The sequence below is a fragment of the Anomalospiza imberbis genome, chromosome 25, assembly GCF_031753505.1.
Source record: "Anomalospiza imberbis isolate Cuckoo-Finch-1a 21T00152 chromosome 25, ASM3175350v1, whole genome shotgun sequence".
NCBI classification, from domain to species: domain Eukaryota; kingdom Metazoa; phylum Chordata; class Aves; order Passeriformes; family Viduidae; genus Anomalospiza; species Anomalospiza imberbis.
In genome coordinates, this window is record NC_089705.1 from 3,328,941 (window position 1) to 3,348,233 (window position 19,293).

Here is a 19,293-nt window from a genome sequence, read left to right on the forward strand (position 1 = left end):
AAGCTTTAAGAAAATCCCAGGAAATGCTGCCAGCTGCACTGCAGCCACAAATCAGCCATCCTGCGAGACGGACCCCAGCTGCACCCCGCTGAGCCCCGAGGAATTCCCCACTGAAGGATCCACTTAACACACAGCAGATTGAGAAAATGAGAGGTTACAACAAACCACAGGTTGCTGAAACGCTGCGACTCCACTTGGACAGTCCCAGCTGTGGGACCATCCCGAGCTGGGGACGGCTGGTGCCTGCCACCACCCCGGCGTGTGGCAGGAGGGAGGCAGGCGGGAGGGGGAAGGCACAGCTCAGGTACTGCAGAAGATAAACAAATTTTTGAATTGGGTAGAAACTGCCTGTCTGCATCCCACTGGCTGGAATTCCTTGGATTCTCCTGCTCTGCAAGAGCTCACACCTGAGCAGAGGAACTGGGACAAGGACTGTGCAAGACAGACCTGGCGAGCCCTGCGTGGGTTTGCTGCCTGCTCTGCTCAGGGCAGTGTCAGAGGATGGCTCCCACCCACTGCCCCACAGTTTTAAAATGTGATTTCTCTGTAAAAATACATAGAGACACGTTTCATTTTTCGAGAGTTCAGCAGCTCTCTGGTCCCGAGGGATGGTGCTATGGCTCACAGGGTGGATCAGGGACGTGCTGCTGGAGCTCCAACTCCCCTGGCAGGGTACAGGGCAGGGGAAACCTCACCCCAGACTAACCCTGGTGAATCCAATCTTCGCAGTACTTGCTTCCATACCACCCTCTGCTCTCTGGTTTTGGAGGGCCGAGTGAGCCAACAGGTGTGCAGGAGAGAGCTCCCTGTCCCTCTGAGGGTCACCTGTCCACACCCACAGCCCAGGTTCTCTCCTGTGGCTCACGGTGACCACCGAGGACTCAGCTCTGGCACAGGACACCCCAGCTCCCTTCACCCAGCCGCCCCAGGGCTGGCTTGGCTTGGGGCAGGATGTGGAGGCTGCAAAGTTGTTTGGGCTCCAGAGCTGTACCAAGCTCTCCATGACTGCTCTGCTGGCAGAAAAACCTTTCAGCCTATCGTCCACTTTGTGTTTAAGTAAACAAGAAGCTGTTACATCTTTGAAAGGGGATTCCATTTCAGCACAATGATAAACGACCAGCATACCAAGCAGGGGGAGAAAGAGGTTCTTAAAAGTCATCCTTTAAGTTGTTTATGGATCATGTTCATATGATTCCTGAAAGCTTCCCAGCTGAACGATCCAACCTTGCTCTATTCTCTAGCCTGTGAGAGAAGTATTTTGTTTGTGCCATGGCATTGCTCGTAAGCAGAACCATTTTCCCTTCCAGTTGTACCAGCACCCACCAGTCACCCGTTGGTGAAGCTCAGCTGCCTCGCTCGCTGTGCCTCCCTCCTGGTGCCACATCCCCACCCAGTTCTCAGTGAGGATTATGGACAAGAGAATGCATTAGGAAAGTTTTCTACATGAGGCTCTGGTAATGACTTGATTCCCTACAGTAACTCCTGGCACTATTAGCACAACTATTTCAAAACTAAACTGCATGTAATAAATCAACAGAACCTATTTTAGAGAACTCTAGGGATTATTAGAAAATCTGACAAACTTCTTTCTGTTGTAGCCTTTCCCCTACTTTCTTCCTTTTTTCGCAGCAAAATGGGAAGAAAAAGGGACAAAGGCAACAGGAAGTTTAAGATGCATATTAAGAATATCCGAGATTTTTCAGTAGGGGTGATTTTAAAATTAAATTGTTTTAGAACAATTAGGAGAAAATATGTTAAAAAATAAATCCAATTTATTTTCTTTTTTTTTTTTGAGTCAGCTCAAGAATTGTGCTTATTCCCACTTCCAGAGAGCTGGTTCAGTTATGAATTTAGGAACATTTTGCCTTTGACCAACGTGAACTGCACACTGAGCTCCCCAGTCCAAGCTGAGATGTCCTTAGCTGCGTGATGTCACCTCAACTCACACACATGTGACTGCTCTCTTTCCATGCACTAAATTACCCTGTTGTGGTGTTGCCTCCATGGCATCACTGTAAAATACATGTCTTTAAACAAATAAATCAATAAATGGGTTTGCTGAACCAGCTTCATTTGTTTATTCACCAAAACTGGAGTCAAACCCAAGTAATCCAAAATGTCCACAGACGCAGCGAGCATCTCCTGAGAGCTTTCTGCCCACATCTGAGAGCCAAAGAACCACATGGATCGTGGATGGGAAGGTCACTGCTCTGACTCCTGCACGTATTCCCACCCCGTGCTTTGATCAGCTTGATGCTGAACTGAAGAAGCAACTGCTGGATGCACAGACAGACAGACAGACAGACAGAGATGCTTTGTCAGGAACTCCACTGCACAGGAAACAGCTTAGTTTTCCCTGCTGAACAACCTGGTGTTATTTGCTGGACAGAATTCCATTAGCTCAGAATCTGTAGGATGGTTTCTAGTCTGTTTCCTCAGATTTTGAGCAATACATCCCATGCCATGGGGGGAACAAAGGGCCAGAATAATGGACAGCTTGCAGTTGTGGGTTTGGAACTGTTTAATTTCTCTCTTATTTGCTGAGATTTGGAACCTAAAGAAGATGAATGTCACCAAACACACGTTGGTTCTATCACATTCTTAACCCTCTCTGAGTAATATAAATCTGTATTTTTCATCATCTACAGTCAATGAACTGTGTGCACACACACTCCTCACACAGTAATTCACAACTTTCCACCCCTGGAGAGGTGGAGGTAATGTATATACTCCTTAGCCCATGTTTATGTTTAAATGATTTCTCACTCAGGAGAAATCTTAGCTTTGATTAAAGGAAACAAAGTAGGATAGTGAAAGAGGTTATCTCCAAAACTATTGTTTGGATTACATTGTCTGAGAACACTAAAAGGGATAATTCAGATATATATTTACAGATTTTATGAAGTTAACAGACTTCACAGAGAGACATGATAGGCATCACATTTACAAAATCTATATTAAAAGTACAGAAATACCAGTTGTATTTAATCAGTCACCATCAATAAATCACCCTGATGGCATTTATGTACATGGTAATACATCACACCCAACTGAATGCCAAACCATCGTTTGGATGGAGCTCCTTGCTGGAATTTCCAGGATTTTTGAAGAACAGGAAAAGAGAGGCAGCCAGGTAGGTGGTATATTGTAATTTCCAGCCTGAGGCAAAGCGCTGGTTTAGAGGCACTGAGAGGGTCACAGAGGAGCACAGCCCATAAGGGCAGAAGTTACTTTTCATGGCTGTTCAAATCAAACCATGGGGAAATGTTCCTCTTTAACTGCTTTACCTTCCGGAGCGCCGGTGCGCGCCGGATCCGCGCCGCTGGCAGATGTTCCCAGGGTGAAGCCCAGGGCTCTGCAGCCCAGCTCTGAGCCCCCCCAGGCTCCCAGGGCTGGACCCCGCTGCCACAGCTCAGCCTGGGCTCTCAAAGCCCTCTTACACCTTTCTGCCTTTTTTCTTGGCTTCAATTTTCTCCTCCCTCCCGAGTTCCCCTGTTGTTTTCAGTTGACCATGTTGGGAACTCCATATTCAAGGCAACAACCCAGGATCACTTTGTCTTTCCTGTCACACCTGAAGCCCTCCCTCCTGCTCCCTCCTGCTCCCTCCTGCTCCTGCCAGCTGTATCCCTGGGAAGCCATGCCTGAGGAACTGAGCTGGGAAAGCTGCTGTGGTGATAAACTGCCTACAAGATCTTCTGCTGTGATTTTGGAGATGAGCTACAAAATCCACTTGCATCCCTGTGCTCTGCAGGGAACGGCTGCAATAGAGGGAGATGGCTGAGGCTGCTTTATCCTTTTAAATAAACAGAGGAGCTCAATACCACACTGAAAAAGGGCTCTGAGTGCAAGTCCAGTCTTGTTCTGAACTCTTGGAAATCTACTTTTCCTTCATTTAATTGACAAAATCTGTAGATCATGCGAGGAAGACATCCCTGCCAAAAATCCAACATCACTAGTTTTTAATAATACAATGGGAATAACCCCTCAGAACATATGTAATTATGGGAATGAGTCATTCCAATGGCATCATGTAACCACATTCACTGGGATTTGACAAAGATGAGGCTACATAAAACTCAAAATTATTTCATTTCAGCCCTAGTCAGGCAGTGGTGCTGAGGAGCTGAGGCCACGTAGCAGAGGCGATGGACAACGACCTGTGACCCTGTTGTCCTGGCCAGGACATGAATGATGAATGTGGCCAGGACAGAATGAGAAAAAGCTAAAGATTGAAATGGGGGGGATGCATCAATAGCAAAGGAAAAGCTGTGAGTCATAGAGCAACAAAACATCAGCTTAGTGGAGCAAAAGATCTGACTCGCACGTTATCAGACACACAATAAGCAGCTGCAGCCTCAGGGATGCTGCAAGTTCAACTCCAGCTGCTGGTCCCAGTGCTGGAATTTGGGGCAGGGAATATGTGAGAGTGAGGAAAGCGCTGCAGGAAGGTGCCAGTTTGAATGCAGGTCCCACACGTTATCAGTAGGATCTTTTCTTATGACAGAAAATCCAGGCTCGTAGCCCATCCCAATGGAGGCATGGCTGGGTAAAGGGTCTGAGCACTCCCACCAATGCTTCCAACTTGGGAATTCAGCACCCACCTCCGGGGCATCCCCAAGACAAGCTCTCCCTGCCACAACCTCCTGCCCAAAGATGGCTGGGTCTGTTCTCTCACAGAAAAGAGACAGCGACTTTCTGGCTGCTCCCCAAGATCTCTTGCTAACAATAAAGAGGGAGTTTTCTTAAGGGAAAGGAAGAAAGAGTTGGGGAGAGCAGAGCAAAAGTATTACTCAACTATTTAGTCTAAAATTTTGAAAATCAAAAGGCTTTTCTGACAGATTGATATCGACTCTAATAGAAAACACACTTGTCCCGGGAAAACTCTTCTACATGAGCCCCGAGTCTGATAGCTTAAACAATTATCTACAATTTGGAATTGATTTTTTTATGCCCACATCAATGTGCACTTTTTCAATGCCCAAGGCACAGATAATTCTATTAAGAGAAAAACCAGAACGTGTAGGCTTAAGCCAAACAGCCTCCAACTCCAGACTCAGTCTTACAAAACATGTCCCAAGGCCTGACTCATCATGGCTCCCTTGTACAGCAGGGACTCTACACCTCACAGCAAAACGCTGAAAATCATTAGGAGAACAAAATCCCAGCAGCTCTGTTATTGTTCTGGGTTTAAAGGAGCATTAGCAGCACCAGAAGGACATTGCACTGGCTGGGAACACTCTGTTGCTAATAAGTGTTTAGGAAGGATGGGCCAGAGCTGTGTTTTGGGCAAGTATTCCCCAAGGTGCTGAGCTTGGCCCCAGCCCAAGCTCTGCTATCAATTAACACTGCTTCAGCTCAGCTTTGTTCATTTCCCCTAGGTGAGGAGCTTTCAAATTGCTGTTACAATCGGGCAGTAACAGGAAAGAGGGCTTACGCTTTGGACACAGACCTCGCACAGATTTGATTTGTTAACGCGCCATCCATGCAGTTCTTTACCCGCACGTGAAAACACGCAGCACTGTTATTGCTAATTTTTACAATTCTTTGCCAGTAACGCAGAAAGAACAGCCCCGTGTGCCTGTAAACACCCACCAGCACTGCCCTGTGCTCGAGTCTCTGCTGCGGCAGTGCCCCTCTGGCTGCCCCAGTGTCCCACCGGCCACCCCAGTGTCACAGCAGCCACCCCAGTGTCCCACCAGCCACCCCAGTGTCCCACCAGCCACCCCAGTGCCACACCAGCCACCCCAGTGTCCCACCAGCCACCCCAGTGTCACACCAGCCACCCCAGTGTCACAGCAGCCACCCCAGTGTCCCACCAGCCACCCCAGTGTCTCACCAGCCACCCCAGTGTCCCACTAGCCACCCCAGTGTCACAGCAGCCACCCCAGTGTCCCACCAGCCACCCCAGTGTCTCACCAGCCACCCCAGTGTCTCACCAGCCACCCCAGTGCCACAGCAGCCACCCCAGTGTCACACCAGCCGTCCCAGTGTCCCACCAGCCACCCCAGTACCACACCAGCAGTCCCAGTGTCCCACCAGCCACCCCAGTGTCCCACCAGCTGCTCAAGTGTCCCTCCAGCAGTTCAAGTGTCCCACCAGCCACCCCAGTGTCCCACCAGCCACCCCAGTGTCCCACCAGCCACCCCACTGTCACACCAGCTGCTCAAGTGTCCTTCCAGCTCTTCAAGTGTCCCACCAGCCACTCCAGCTGTCACCCCAGCCGTCCCAGTGTCCCACCAGCTGCTCAAGTGTCCCTCCAGCAGTTCAAGTGTCCCACTAGCCACCCCAGCTGTCACACCAGTGTCAGGGTCTGTCCAAAAATCCCTCATGTTTGCCTCACGACTGTCTCCAAGGACTGAGACCCCAGACCCTGAAAGTAGCTCTAGCCTGGCTGAGGTGGAAAGTCTGCCAAGCCTTAAGGACTGGTATGCGATGCCATGGGAACTCAGTGCGAGAACAATGGACTGGTCATGGTGGACTGAGCCCTAATCAGTTCGTCCTGTACCTTCGGTCTTGTACTCTTGGTCCTGCACCGACGCGATGGTTACAACTGGTTCCCAAAACAACGAGTCCACACCCACCGTGTAGCCAGGAGAGCTGCTGCTTTGGCCAGATGCCACCCGCTTTGAGGAACCCTATAAAAGACTGAAGGAGTTTTGAGGACTTTGTCCAGACCCCACCTGGAGAAGACAGCCTATGAGCATCTCGTCAAGCTCCGAGGGCCTCGTCTCTTCAGACTGGTAGCTATAATCCCCTTCCCCTCTTTCTCTATCTTTCACTCTATCTCTTTATTTCTCTCCCACTATCGCAGTTGTTGGCACTAAATAAAAGTGCATTTTGTTTAAGCAAAGTGTTGTGTCCCCTGCTGTGTCTTTTGTGCTTTGAGATCTCCAAAAAGAACCTGTCAGGGACCCTGCATGCATTTGTGGACCCTGACAACCAGCAGGCCCAGTGTCACACCAGCAGTCCCAGTGTCACACCAGCCACCCCAGTGCCACACCAGCCACCCCAGTGTCACACCAGCAGCTCCAGTGTCACACCAGCCACCCCAGTGTCACACCAGCCACCCCAGTGCCACACCAGCCACCCCAGTGCCACACCAGCAGTCCCAGTGCCACACCAGCCACCCCAGTGTCACACCAGCCACCCCAGTGTCACACCAGCCACCCCAGTGTCACACCAGCCACCCCAGTGCCACACCAGCAGCTCCAGTGTCTCACCAGCAGCCCCAGTGCCACACCAGCCGCCCCAGTGTCACACCAGCAGTCCCAGTGTCACACCAGCAGTCCCAGTGTCACACCAGCCACCCCAGTGTCACACCAGCAGTCCCAGTGCCACACCAGCCACCCCAGTGTCACACCAGCAGCCCTAGTGTCACACCAGCCACCCCAGTGTCACACCAGCCACCCCAGTGCCACACCAGCAGCCCCAGTGTCACACCAGCCACCCCAGTGTCACACCAGCCACCCCAGTGCCACACCAGCAGCTCCAGTGTCACACCAGCAGCCCCAGTGCCACACCAGCCACCCCAGTGTCACACCAGAAGCCCCAGTGTCACACCAGCAGCCCCAGTGCCACACCAGCAGCCCCAGTGTCACACCAGCAGCCCCAGTGCCACACCAGCAGTCCCAGTGTCACACCAGCAGCCCCAGTGTCACACCAGCAGCTCCAGTGTCACACCAGCCACCCCAGTGTCACACCAGCCACCCCAGTGCCACACCAGCAGCCCCAGTGCCACACCAGCCACCCCAGTGTCCCACCAGCAGTCCCAGTGTCACACCAGCCACCCCAGTGCCACACCAGCAGCCCCAGTGTCACACCAGCCACCCCAGTGTCCCACCAGCAGTCCCAGTGTCACACCAGCCACCCCAGTGCCACACCAGCAGTCCCAGTGTCACACCAGCAGCCCCAGTGTCACACCAGCCACCCCAGTGCCACACCAGCAGCCCCAGTGTCACACCAGCAGCCCCAGTGTCACACCAGCCACCCCAGTGTCACACCAGCTGCCCCTTTGTCCCACCAGCAGCCCCAGTGCCACACCAGCCACCCCAGTGTCACACCAGCTGCCCCTTTGTCCCACCAGCAGCCCCCAACCATCAGCGAGAGGCAGGGAGCGTTCCTGCCGCTCTCCCGAACGATTCCCATTATGTGTCAGTGAACAAACACCACTTCCCAAACAATGGGGGCTCCCGTGCCAGCGCCCCCGCCGGGCCTTCGAACCACCCCGCGGCCCCGGCCGGACCCGGCCAGACCGTAGCGCTCCGGGGCGGGCACCGCCACTCCGGAGACGGGCAGTGACACGGAGCGCAGTGACACGGAGCACAGGGGCACGAGGGGGACACGGGGGGACACAAAGGGGCTCCGGGGCTCCGGGGCCGGGCAGGGCCGAGCCCACACGTTGCCGTGGCAACCGGGCCCGGAGGTGCCGCGTGCGCCGGAAGTGCGTCAAACGCTGCCGCGCGCCGGAAGTGCCACGCGCGTGTCCGCGGCCTGTGCCGAGCGCTCCGGGCCTGTCCCGGCACCGGCACCGGCACCCACACCGGCACCGGCACCCACACCGGCACCGGCACCAGCACCGGCACCGGCACCCACACAGCCACACCGGCACCGGCACCCACACCGGCACCGGCACCCACACCGGCACCGGCACCAGCACCGGCACCCACACCGGCACCGGCACCCACACAGCCACACCGGCACCGGCACCATGGTGAAGCCGCGCTACAAGGGCCGCTGCTCCATCAACCCCTCCCGCGCCAGCACCAACCCCGGTACGGGTGGGGCCGCGGGCCAGGCGGGCTGGACCGGACCGGACCGGACCGGACCGAGGCTGATGTTCTCTTGTCTCCGCAGATCGCGTCGGGGGCGAGGGAGGGAACAACATGCGGGACCGAGCGACCATCCGGCGCCTCAACATGTACCGGCAGAAGGAGCGCAGGTGCGGAGGTGAACGCGGCCTGGCCGCGGTCCCGGTGCCGGCCGGGCAGGGCCGCGCCAGGGGCAGGCGACAGAACGCCTCGGTACTGGCACGTCGTGTGTTTTGCAACCCCGTGAGCTGGGGAGCCTGATCCCGAGCCTGATCCCGAGCCTGATCCCGAGCCTGATCCCGAGCTCTCCGCAGCCAGCGATGTGCCAGGGATGCAGCTGGGAAAACACTTGATACATCTGCGTGGAGAGACCCAAAGCACACAGAATTCCCGAACTTCCCAGAGCAGCACAGCTCAAAAGCTCCCCCCAAAACACCTGGAGAGCCTCACTCAGCTCCCCTCAGCATCTCCACAGAGTCCCCCTGTTCCCCTGTGTGCCACACTGAGAGATCCATGGCAGGGATCGCACGTGTCTGTGCCGTGGCACTTCTGAGAGCCCTGTTTCCCATCAGCACGTTTGGGTTCTTTTGCCAAATTTCCCCCTGTTTGGAGAGCAGATGGCGGGGAGGGATTTTGAGATATTGCTGAATTCAAACCAGGTCTCGCCCTGTGTGGCTGAGTCCTGCAGAGTGGGTGGGCAGAACGGGTTAAGAGGCTTTGTGAGAGAACGCAGTGGGGTTTGCCAGGAAACAGCACTTGGTGCCTTTTGCAGCCCCAGGAGCCCTCCCTGGGCTGCCACCAGCAGCTGCAGGGAGCGTCTGGCCAGGTTGGGGTGAGACCAAGGGCTGTGACTGCCGTGGCTGCCTCTCGGGGTTGGGATAACTCACCCCCATGGGGAAGGGTCCCTCTGCATTCTGTGCCTCTGCTTCTGGCCTGGAGCACACAGGGGCTGGAGGGGTCAGCGCTGCCCTCTGTGCACTGACATGTCTTCGTTTGTCCCCCAGGAACAAACGTGGCAAAGTGATCAAACCTCTGCAGTATCAGTCAACTGTGGCGCCAGGCACCGTCGCAAGAGTGGAACCAAATATCAAATGGTTTGGTGAGTTTTGTCCAACTTCCAGACTCGGCAAGCTTCAAAGCTGTTGAACTTCGTGCATTGCAAGGTGTTTGTTTCAGAATGGTGGTTTGAGAGCTGTGTGAGGGACCCCTGCTGCTGTTGATGCTTTGTGGGGATACCTAAAAACAGAGGCCAGACAAAATCAAGGGAATAAAAAGCAGTTATGTTTATTGAAAGGCCTTCAGGTTAATTTAGGGCAGACAAAGCCCTCCAATGGCTGCACCCAAAATGGACAATGGGTCATGTTTTCCTAAGTTTGGTTCATTTGCATATTGGGGTTCATCTTCCAATTACAGCTTCAGCTAATGAAGTCATTTACCCCAAGTTTGCTGCCCCCAACTCACTTTTGTTTCCATCTCTCAGGGCCTGAGGCAGTGAGGTGTCCTTGATTGCCAGGCCTGGAGAGGAATTGTTGTGTCTGCCCCAAATGGGGAAGCAGCAGCTCCCACTGCATATGGAGTTTGGAGTTATGCACTAAAGAACTGCAGGATTACAAATAGATGGAAAATAGAAAAGCTAAAATCCTAAGGCATCATTGTCCCCCTTGCTTGTACCTGTGCTTTGGGGCTTTGCTTTCCACACACTCCCCTAAGGGTGGTTATTTTGGCTCCTGTTTTGTTCCCCATGGTTTTCCCATATGTATGGCTCTTAAATGTCCTAGAGATACTTTTAAAATCTCCTATAAATGGTGGGAAAGAAAAGGATTGGCTGCCTATTTGGGCTTGGTTTCAAGTAAAACCTTTTTGGTTTTCACTGGTCTTTTTGCTCTTAGATGGAAAGTTCATGTTTTATTAGTGTCCCGTTGGTGCAGATGAGATCAGGAATGGCCAGGTGCAATGTTTGTTTTTTACACTCAGGAAATACTCGTGTGATCAAGCAATCATCCCTACAGAAATTCCAGGAGGACATGGAGACTGTGATGAAGGATCCTTACAAGGTGATCATGAAGCAGAAGAAGCTGCCCATGTCCCTGTTCTACGACCGGATCAAACCACACGTGGGTATCACTGACTGTGCAGGTGTGTGCACACCTGTGACCAGCTGTGCTGTCCCTGCTCATCTGGGGACATACTGGCTTCTGGAAGGGGCAGCTGTAGTGGATTCCTTGGGGAAGGATGGTTCTGATTCCCTGTCACTGTGGCCATCAAGTGTGAGGGCAAAGAAAGATACATTATTTAATAAAAATTCTCATTTCCCAATAGGAAATTACCCCAAAAATTCTTTCCTGTGAGGGTGGAGAGGCTCTGGCACAGGGTGCCCAGAGAAGCTGTGGCTGCTCCATCCCTGGCAGTGTTCCAGGCCAGGTTGGACAGGGCTTGGAGCAACCTGGGACAGTGGAAGGTGTCCCTGCCCATGGCAGGGACTGGCACTGGATGGGCTTTAGGGTTCCTTCCAGCCCAAAGCCTTCTGTGATAGATTATGATACTATCATATTATGGTCTGATTTCTGATAGGTTAGTGTGCCAGCTGATGTTCTAATGCCTCTGACAGCCCCTGGGCCTTTCTTGAGGCTGCTTCACCCTGCAGACACTCACGTGATGAATTTGAAATACATGTGTTTTATCCTGTATCAGAAATTCTTGTTCATTCAGCCTTCATTTCTAGCATATCCAGTTTTAGTTATTGCCACTTTTTTTCATGGTGTCTAAACCATTATTTTGGACTATTGGTAGCTATTTTGTCATATGGAAACTTTGTAAGTTCATGTCATAAGAACGTTATTTAAATTAGGGAAAAGGTTGTGTTAAAACATGCATTACAAAAACAAATTGCTGCTTTCAGCCATCGATTGTTCGCTGTTCCAAGACAAGCTGGCTTTCATTGCAAGCTTTAAAATCTAGTTTTGATTGTAATTATCCCTGACAAAAATCTGAGAATTTGGCGAGATTAGTGCTCTTGTTAGAAAAACAAGAAATGATCAAAGATAGCAGTTGAATTTTCATCACGGTGGTTGTAATTGCATTTGACACCATTTATGGTGGAAGAACTGAAGCATGGTTTGTTGGCAAGTGCAGAATGTTGTGTTGCTTATTAAGTATCCACTCTTGTGTTTCTGGAAGCTTGAGCTGGAAAACTCAAACATTGTTAGGGAAGTGCCTGTCACTTGTTACAGGCTGTGTTGAACTTGGGGCTTCTTCCCTGTGTGTCACAAAAGATGGGGGGAAATGGTGCTTGGGGTTTTTTTTTTAACCAACCTGTTTTTCCTCAGACCTCCAGAGTTCACATTCTTGACACCGAAACATTTGAAACAACGTTTGGCCCCAAATCACAAAGGAAAAGACCAACTCTGTCTGCAAGTGATGTGCAGTCTCTGGTGGAGAATGCTGAGGCCTCGTCAGAGTCTTACGACCAGGGCAAGGACCGAGACCTGGTGACAGAGGACACTGGTGTAAGGTGACTGGAAAGGAAAAATCATTCATTGTATACATGTATGAAAAGCCAGCCTTGTTTTTAAAGAAGGATCTGGTACCTCCACCAGTGCTGTTACTGTGTGAGGAGGAAGGAAAAGATCAGCTGAATTTGGGATTTTGGCTAAAAACCAACTGTTACCTGGGCTTTGTCCCCTCTTTGTCTGCAAATGGCTTAAGAGAAGAAGATCTTGACCCTGTATCTGTGGTTGCTGATGTTTCTGGTGATGTCTTCTAGGGATGAAGCACAAGAGGAAATCTTTAAGAAAGGCCAGTCCAAAAGAATCTGGGGTGAGCTCTACAAGGTAAATGGCACTTGGAGTTTGCAGCAGTCACATCTGTCAGCCTTTACACAGCACTGGGCTTCAGCACAGCACTGAAATCCTGTACAGCAACAATGAGAAAAACTCAAAAAGAGTAGATTTTCATTTCTAAATCTCTGCCTGACTGAGCTTGATTCTTGAGCTCTTGTCCTACAGGAGCAAACATTATTAAAATACACGATCTAGAAGAGGACTGGCAGAGTAAAGGTGTAAATTTCTATTGGATTCCTGGGTCTTCACAAGTAAAAAAGTCATGTTCCCTTAAGTTTCTTCAGGCTAAAAACATCTGGCATATTGATGGGGTCATCTTGGGAGAGCTCTGACCCTCAGTTCTCCATGAGCCACCATGGCTGCCAGAGAAATGGAGACTGAGTGAATTGGGGTGGTATGAGCAGTTTGTGTGCTCTCAGTGACTCTTAGGTGTGAAATTGCTTGACTTTTTGCTCTGCATTTCTGAATGTAGCTTAAAACCTTTTCATTCGGATCTAAAAGCACTGGGAATGGTTGAGCAAAACAGATTTCAGTAAGAGGCTGCCAAAACTGCAGGAAAAAGCTATGAAACAAATTTACTTGGCTTGAAACAAGTCATAAAATGACAGCTCCCTGCTGTAATTGCTTCGTGGACTAACAGCAGGTTCCTGCTTGGTTGTGTGTTTCATATTGGCCCAGAAAACATCCTTTATACCCTGATCCATCATGAAATGGTAGAAGGGAGTTGTTGCTGAATAGATGATAAACACTGGGGGTTTATGTGCTGCAGCACTTTAGTTTTCCCATTTGGGTGTAGTGTTTTCTTTCCCTGGTGCATAAGAACAGGTAAAAGTCGTTCAGCTGTCCAGGCTGAATTTAGAGGGGATTTAGGAGAGGAGAGAGTCGAGCATCAGTGGATGTTAGTCTGAACATCACTAGTCTGTGAAGTAGCAGTTTGTGAAGGATACAAGGTTTTTAAAGTAATGATGTAGTTTCAGATATGACCAGTTTTCCTTTGGGAGATACAGATATCTTGCTTTCTGCAAAATCCTTTATTCTGTGTGTATTTTTTTTTATTTTTCAGGTGATTGATTCATCAGATGTTGTTGTTCAAGTTCTTGATGCCCGGGATCCCATAGGCACTCGCTCCCCTCATGTGGAATCCTACCTTAAAAAGGAGAAGCACTGGAAACATCTCATTTTTGTCCTGAACAAATGTGATCTCGTTCCTACCTGGGTCACTGTAAGCACAGTCCTGCCTGTTACTCTGTGGACCTTCTTTGTTCCTGTTGTGGCTGTGCTGTAGCTCCGTGCCAGTCCTCATGCTGCTCTGGAATGGCGTACTGCATCTGGGGCACTGGGAGTTCTCTGCTTGCCTGCAGTAAAAGTAACAATTACCATGTAAATCTGTCCAAGTTTGGCCAAGTTGAGCAACACACGCCAGCCACAAATTCCCTACTTCCTCTGTCTGGATTTAACAGTTCAGCTGTTGTCTCCAGAGTGTGCTAAATGTTAGTCAGCCTAGGATCCATATCCACCCCAGCTGGTTTGCTTTATGTCATTAAACTAATGAGTTTTAGCTAGCAGTGAAGGCGTTTTTGGGAAATTGTTTGTCTTTAATACAAACAATACTCAGGGCTTTTAGCTGTTGGGCTGGGGAAGTGCTTCAGAGGTTCTTCCCTAGCAATGTTCATGGCCAGTTGCAGTTGTGAGCCCAGTGCAGATGCTGTGTCCTCCTCTCTGAGCACAGAGTGTCACTCTGCAGCCCCGTGTCACTAACCCAGTCCCCTTTGCCTCTCCAGAAGCGCTGGGTTGCTGTCCTTTCCCAGGAGTATCCAACATTGGCTTTCCATGCCAGCCTCACAAACCCGTTCGGCAAAGGTGCTTTCATACAGCTCCTAAGGCAGTTTGGAAAGGTACAAAACAATTTTGGGGATCTGTGGTTGGTTTGGGGGGTTACTGTGTGTGTTGTCTTTTGCTTTGTTAGCATTTGGGGTTCAGAACTGCAGTGGTAATTCTGTTTCTCACTCCAAGATGTAAAAGGATCTGTTATTTCTCACCAGTTACACTCTGACAAGAAGCAGATCAGTGTGGGATTCATTGGTTACCCCAACGTTGGCAAGAGCTCAGTGATCAATACCCTGCGGTCCAAGAAGGTCTGCAATGTGGCCCCCATTGCAGGGGAAACAAAGGTAGGAACACCCCAGTGTTAAAGATACAAATGTGGTCATGTGAAAGCAGCCTAATGACCTTGTCAAGTTCTGCACTGACCTGCACAGGTTGTGTGACCCTGAGGAAGGGCTAATGGACAGTCCCTGCTCTGAGGCACTGCTCTGGCAGCATTCCCAGATTCCCACTCTGCCATAGTGCAGGGCTGTGATGGGAATGCTCAGCTGTCCTCACTCCCTGTCTGTGCTCTCCTGAGCCAAATGCTGCGTCAGGCTCTATTTCTCTGACTCTGGTCTTCAAAAATGAAACAAGGCCTGTGTGGAAGGTGCTGATGAGGAGCTGCTGATCTCTTCCAGGTGTGGCAGTACATCACCTTGATGCGGCGGATCTTTCTCATCGACTGCCCCGGGGTGGTTTATCCATCAGGAGACTCAGAGACAGACATTGTGCTGAAGGGAGTGGTATGTGTCTGCACTGGGTGCTGGAAGGCTTTGCTTGTTGTCACTGTGATGGTCTCAGGGGGTTGATCCTCTTCTGTGATCCTCTACTGATCTTCTGCTGTGCTTTTTCAGGTTCAGGTTGAAAAGATTAAGAGCCCTGAAGACCATATTTGTGCTGTGCTGGAAAGAGCCAAAGCAGAGTACATCAGGAAGACATACAAAATTGAATCCTGGACGGATACAGAAGACTTCCTTGAGAAACTTGCTGCTAGGACTGGAAAACTGCTAAAGGTGTGCCAGCTTCCTGCATTTGCAGGCTGGAAGAGCGTGTGGCCTGTTCTGAACATGGGAAATGGCAATGTTTCTGTTGCTCATGGGGCATGGGAGGGCTGTGTGCCCTGCAAACATGGACATAAACTGTTCCTGTTTTTCTCAGGGTGGTGAGCCTGACTTGCAGACTGTGAGCAAGATGATTCTCAATGACTGGCAGAGGGGCAGAATCCCTTTCTTTGTGAAGCCACCGAATGTAGAACCAAGTCAGCCAGATCCTCAGGTAAGAATGTGATGCTTGTGCCTCCTCTTCCCTCATATTTAATTTTCCTAATGATGTTCACTGCTGCTTTTCCCAGAGTGCCATGGAACTTGGGCAGTGCATGTCCTGGGCTCTGCCCTAGCATGGTCCTTCGGGTGACACCTGAATTTGGTGATGACCAGGTAGCAGTGCTCTTTACAGAGATGTCTGAGTCATTAGTGACTACCAGAAATGTCTGTAATCATGTTGTCATCTTAGGCTTTTTCCAGCAAGAGAAAATGGAAGTTGTTCCTGGATGTGGTGGGACAGACTTTGGGGATAATACATCCTGCTCTTCCTTGCAGCCTCCTGTGTTGGAAGCATCTGTGATATCTTGCCAAGATAACACCGAGGAGAAAGTCTCTGAGTTGGTGGCATCAAGTGTGGAGCCAGTAGAAGAGGGGAACAACACAAACACCGAAATCAGGCAGCTCATGTCCCACGTTCGGCAGAACTTTGGCAGGATTAATGTGGCACCTCAGTTCTCAGAAGAAGACCTGGTTCCTGTGGATGTGCCAGGTTTTGATGACACAGATGATGATTCCTCTGGAGAAGAAGAGGAGGAGGAGGAGGAGAAAGAAGAGAATGAGCAACATAAGGATCCAGGAGAGGAGGAATTGCAGGTGGCTGCACCTGCTACCCAGGAGAGCTCTAAAGCAGTTCTTAAGGCTTTGGAGGACAAGATTGCAAAATACAGAAAATTTTTGGATAAAGCCAAGGCCAAGAGATTCTCAGCAATAAGGTACCTGAATCTGTCCAATACATACAGGTACATTGGTACCTGTATGTCCAATACATACAGGGAAAGGGTTGATGAGGCTCTGCTGTAGTTTGATTCCATTTCTGATTTGCATGACAAATTCCCCCGTGCTGCCACGCACAAGTTGCCACAGCTTATCTGGCTTAGCTATATGGGTTGGAAATTGGGCCAAGTAGCAATTTGTTTTTTGAAAGATTATTCCAAGAGCTGCTATTTACCAGTAAATTAAAAATGTTTATGGAAAGCTGCCTCTTAAACTATGGATTAGAGTTAGCATTATCTTGGTTTTCTGGGCAGCAGTACTGCCTCCTTGGATCTCTCCTTGATGTTGGGTAATCCCAAGGCTGGGTATGCCTGGGTCTTCGTGCATGTGCAGTGAATCCTGGCACATAGAGCAGGCCCAGTTTTAGCAAAGCTCACCCACCAGCCTTGTTAGGACGGAGATTTCAAGGTTTAAGTGCTACGTTTTCTCTCTCATGTAGCACACAAGCACAGTAACTCCAGCAACAAGGGTATTGCAATATTCTGGTGCAAAGATTGGCTTTGTTGCTGACAGAGGACTGGGATCTGCTGGAGTCTGATGACTTCTCAGAGGTGGTCACTGTTTGTGTAACAACAATCTTTTATTGCTGGTTTTATCTTCCACAGAATCCCCAAGAGACTGAGTGACAACGTGTTTGCAGAATTCAGGCAGAAGGCTGAAGAACCCGAAGAAACTGAAGACAGAGGTAAAACAAGATTAGTAGATGTTCTTAATCTACATTTGGAAATCCTCTGAGCCAGAGGAAAAAAATGGCATTAAGGGGAGAAGCATCCACTGGATCCTGTGTGCAAGATCTTTTCCCCTAAAACTACTTAAATCTCCCTTCAGCTGTCCCAAGGGCGGCTGCTGACCTGGTGTAGCCTTCCTGTAGAACAGCTGTCTGTGTGATGGGAGATGTCCCTCTCAGTGAGGGAAGATACGGTGAAGGCAAGCTTTGAGTTCCAACAGCCTGGGCTCCAGGCAGGCTGCAGCCAGAGCAGCTCCCCTTCCCTGGGGTGTTATAGGAAGGACTGGATGGGGTTTGGGATGTTATAAAAGCAGAGACACTTCAGGCTATAGGTTTTTACTGAGGCTTCAGTTGTTGTAGTCAGTTTGAGTAAAGGCACAACCAGGTGGGAGAGCTCTGTCCTGACAGGACTGTGGAATTCTCCTGGACTTGGATGGGGCTGGAGAAACCTGCTTCTCAAGAGCAGTTTTCACAGTAAGAGCTGTGATGCTTTTGTGAGGAACATTCGTGTTGTTTTGGTAGAAGCTCTTAAATACAGCCAAGGCAATGTGTTGCTGAAGGAGATGAGATGGTGACCTCAACCTGAAGTTCTTCAAACTAATGAGTGTTCTGGAAGATACCAAGTGCTTGATCTCTGCTGTTTGCAGGCCCCACAGAGGAGAAAAGAAAGAGGAAAGAAGAAGAGGAAAGTGATGATGATGACCAGTTTGGAAAACAGCCTTGTAAGAAACTCACATCCAAAGAAGTAAGTGTGCTTTCCTGTAGTACAACTGAGCAGGGAAATGAGCTGGCTTTTTTATCTTGGCGATGTCACTAAAGAGCCTGTTGTCACTAGAGATCTTTGAGACTTTGGGCATGAACAGAAAGGGAATGAAAACAGAATTCTGTTATGAATGTTCTGTGACAACTTCAGCCCCCTCTTACCTGACTATGCACACCAGATTGAATCTTGTCTCTTGCTGTAAAGACTGAAGTGAAGATTACTCTTGTTAGAGCGGGGGTGGGTTCCGTATAGAGTCACATCAGTAACATTTTGTTTGAAATTATTTTACTTAATGCATGTGGAATGCAAAGTGAACACCATTGGAGAGTTGCAGACACTGAGGCTGTGGATGCTGGGGATTTGCTAATGTGTTTTGTGTTTGCAGAGGAGACGAGCCGAGAGGCAGCAGCGCTCCAAGAAAGTCGGAGTCCGGTATTATGAAACTCACAACGTGAAAAATAAGAATAAGAACAAGAAAAAAACTGGCTTGGAGGGACAAAGATCAAAGCACAAAAAATACAAACATAAGCAATAGCTGCTTATTCTATTAAATTTTACATAAAACAGCTCTAGTATGCAGTGGCTTTTTTTACTATAAAACTTGCGGTTCCTGTTCAAAGCCCAGTGTGACCGGTCTGTCCTGGCCCCAGGAGCAGCATCTCTCTCTTTGTTTCTGCATCATCTGAAAGTTCTTTGTGCAGTTGGAGCTGATGGTATTTCCACATCGCTGTCCCAGGCCAGCAAACACTGCAGTAGCCAAAGAGCTATTCCAGTGTTGCTCAGTGGTGGGGTTTGGGTGGGATTTTTTCTGGAAATTGGCTTTGTGGGGTTTTTCACATGACTACAGGGAATTCTTCTCTTTCCCGTGTTCACCTTCTGTGTAACCAGCTGCTCACAGAGGTACCTCAAGCAGGGATTTCATTTCCTTGCATTGAGAAGTGAACCTATGAGTGCCATTGTGCCCTTCATCTCACCAGAAACAGTCACACCCAGAGCTTTGGTGTCGCCTGTGCTCAGTTACTGCTGATGGTTCTGACAGGGGATTTCCATGAACAGTTGACACCAGCTTGCAGCTACTCAAGGAAATGCCCTCAAGATGCCTGGCCAAGACTGAGCTGCCAGTTCTTGGTGCATGTGACTTACTTGTCTTGTAGGCACTTTTATATTGTTTCTGAATCTTCTACAACATTTTCAA

At 49.8% G+C, this 19,293-nt stretch overlaps 2 protein-coding genes across 2 annotated transcripts in view; one reads left to right on the forward strand and one right to left on the reverse strand.

Annotated features, from left to right (window-relative positions):
* The window catches only part of CDCA8 (cell division cycle associated 8), a 438,802-nt gene that overhangs the window by 88,404 nt on the left and 331,105 nt on the right, over positions 1 to 19,293 (reverse strand). The gene's annotated exons all lie outside the window — the stretch shown is intronic.
* Positions 8,618 to 18,664, forward strand: GNL2 (G protein nucleolar 2). Its single transcript, XM_068172655.1, has 16 exons — positions 8,618 to 8,771; positions 8,854 to 8,938; positions 9,812 to 9,906; positions 10,782 to 10,921; positions 12,134 to 12,318; positions 12,571 to 12,637; positions 13,710 to 13,868; positions 14,428 to 14,541; positions 14,689 to 14,817; positions 15,151 to 15,255; positions 15,367 to 15,525; positions 15,671 to 15,787; positions 16,111 to 16,547; positions 17,214 to 17,293; positions 17,983 to 18,080; positions 18,484 to 18,664. Exons 1-16 carry the CDS (start codon positions 8,708 to 8,710, stop codon positions 18,631 to 18,633), a joined length of 2,184 nt encoding a protein of 727 aa, XP_068028756.1. The 5' UTR covers positions 8,618 to 8,707; the 3' UTR covers positions 18,634 to 18,664.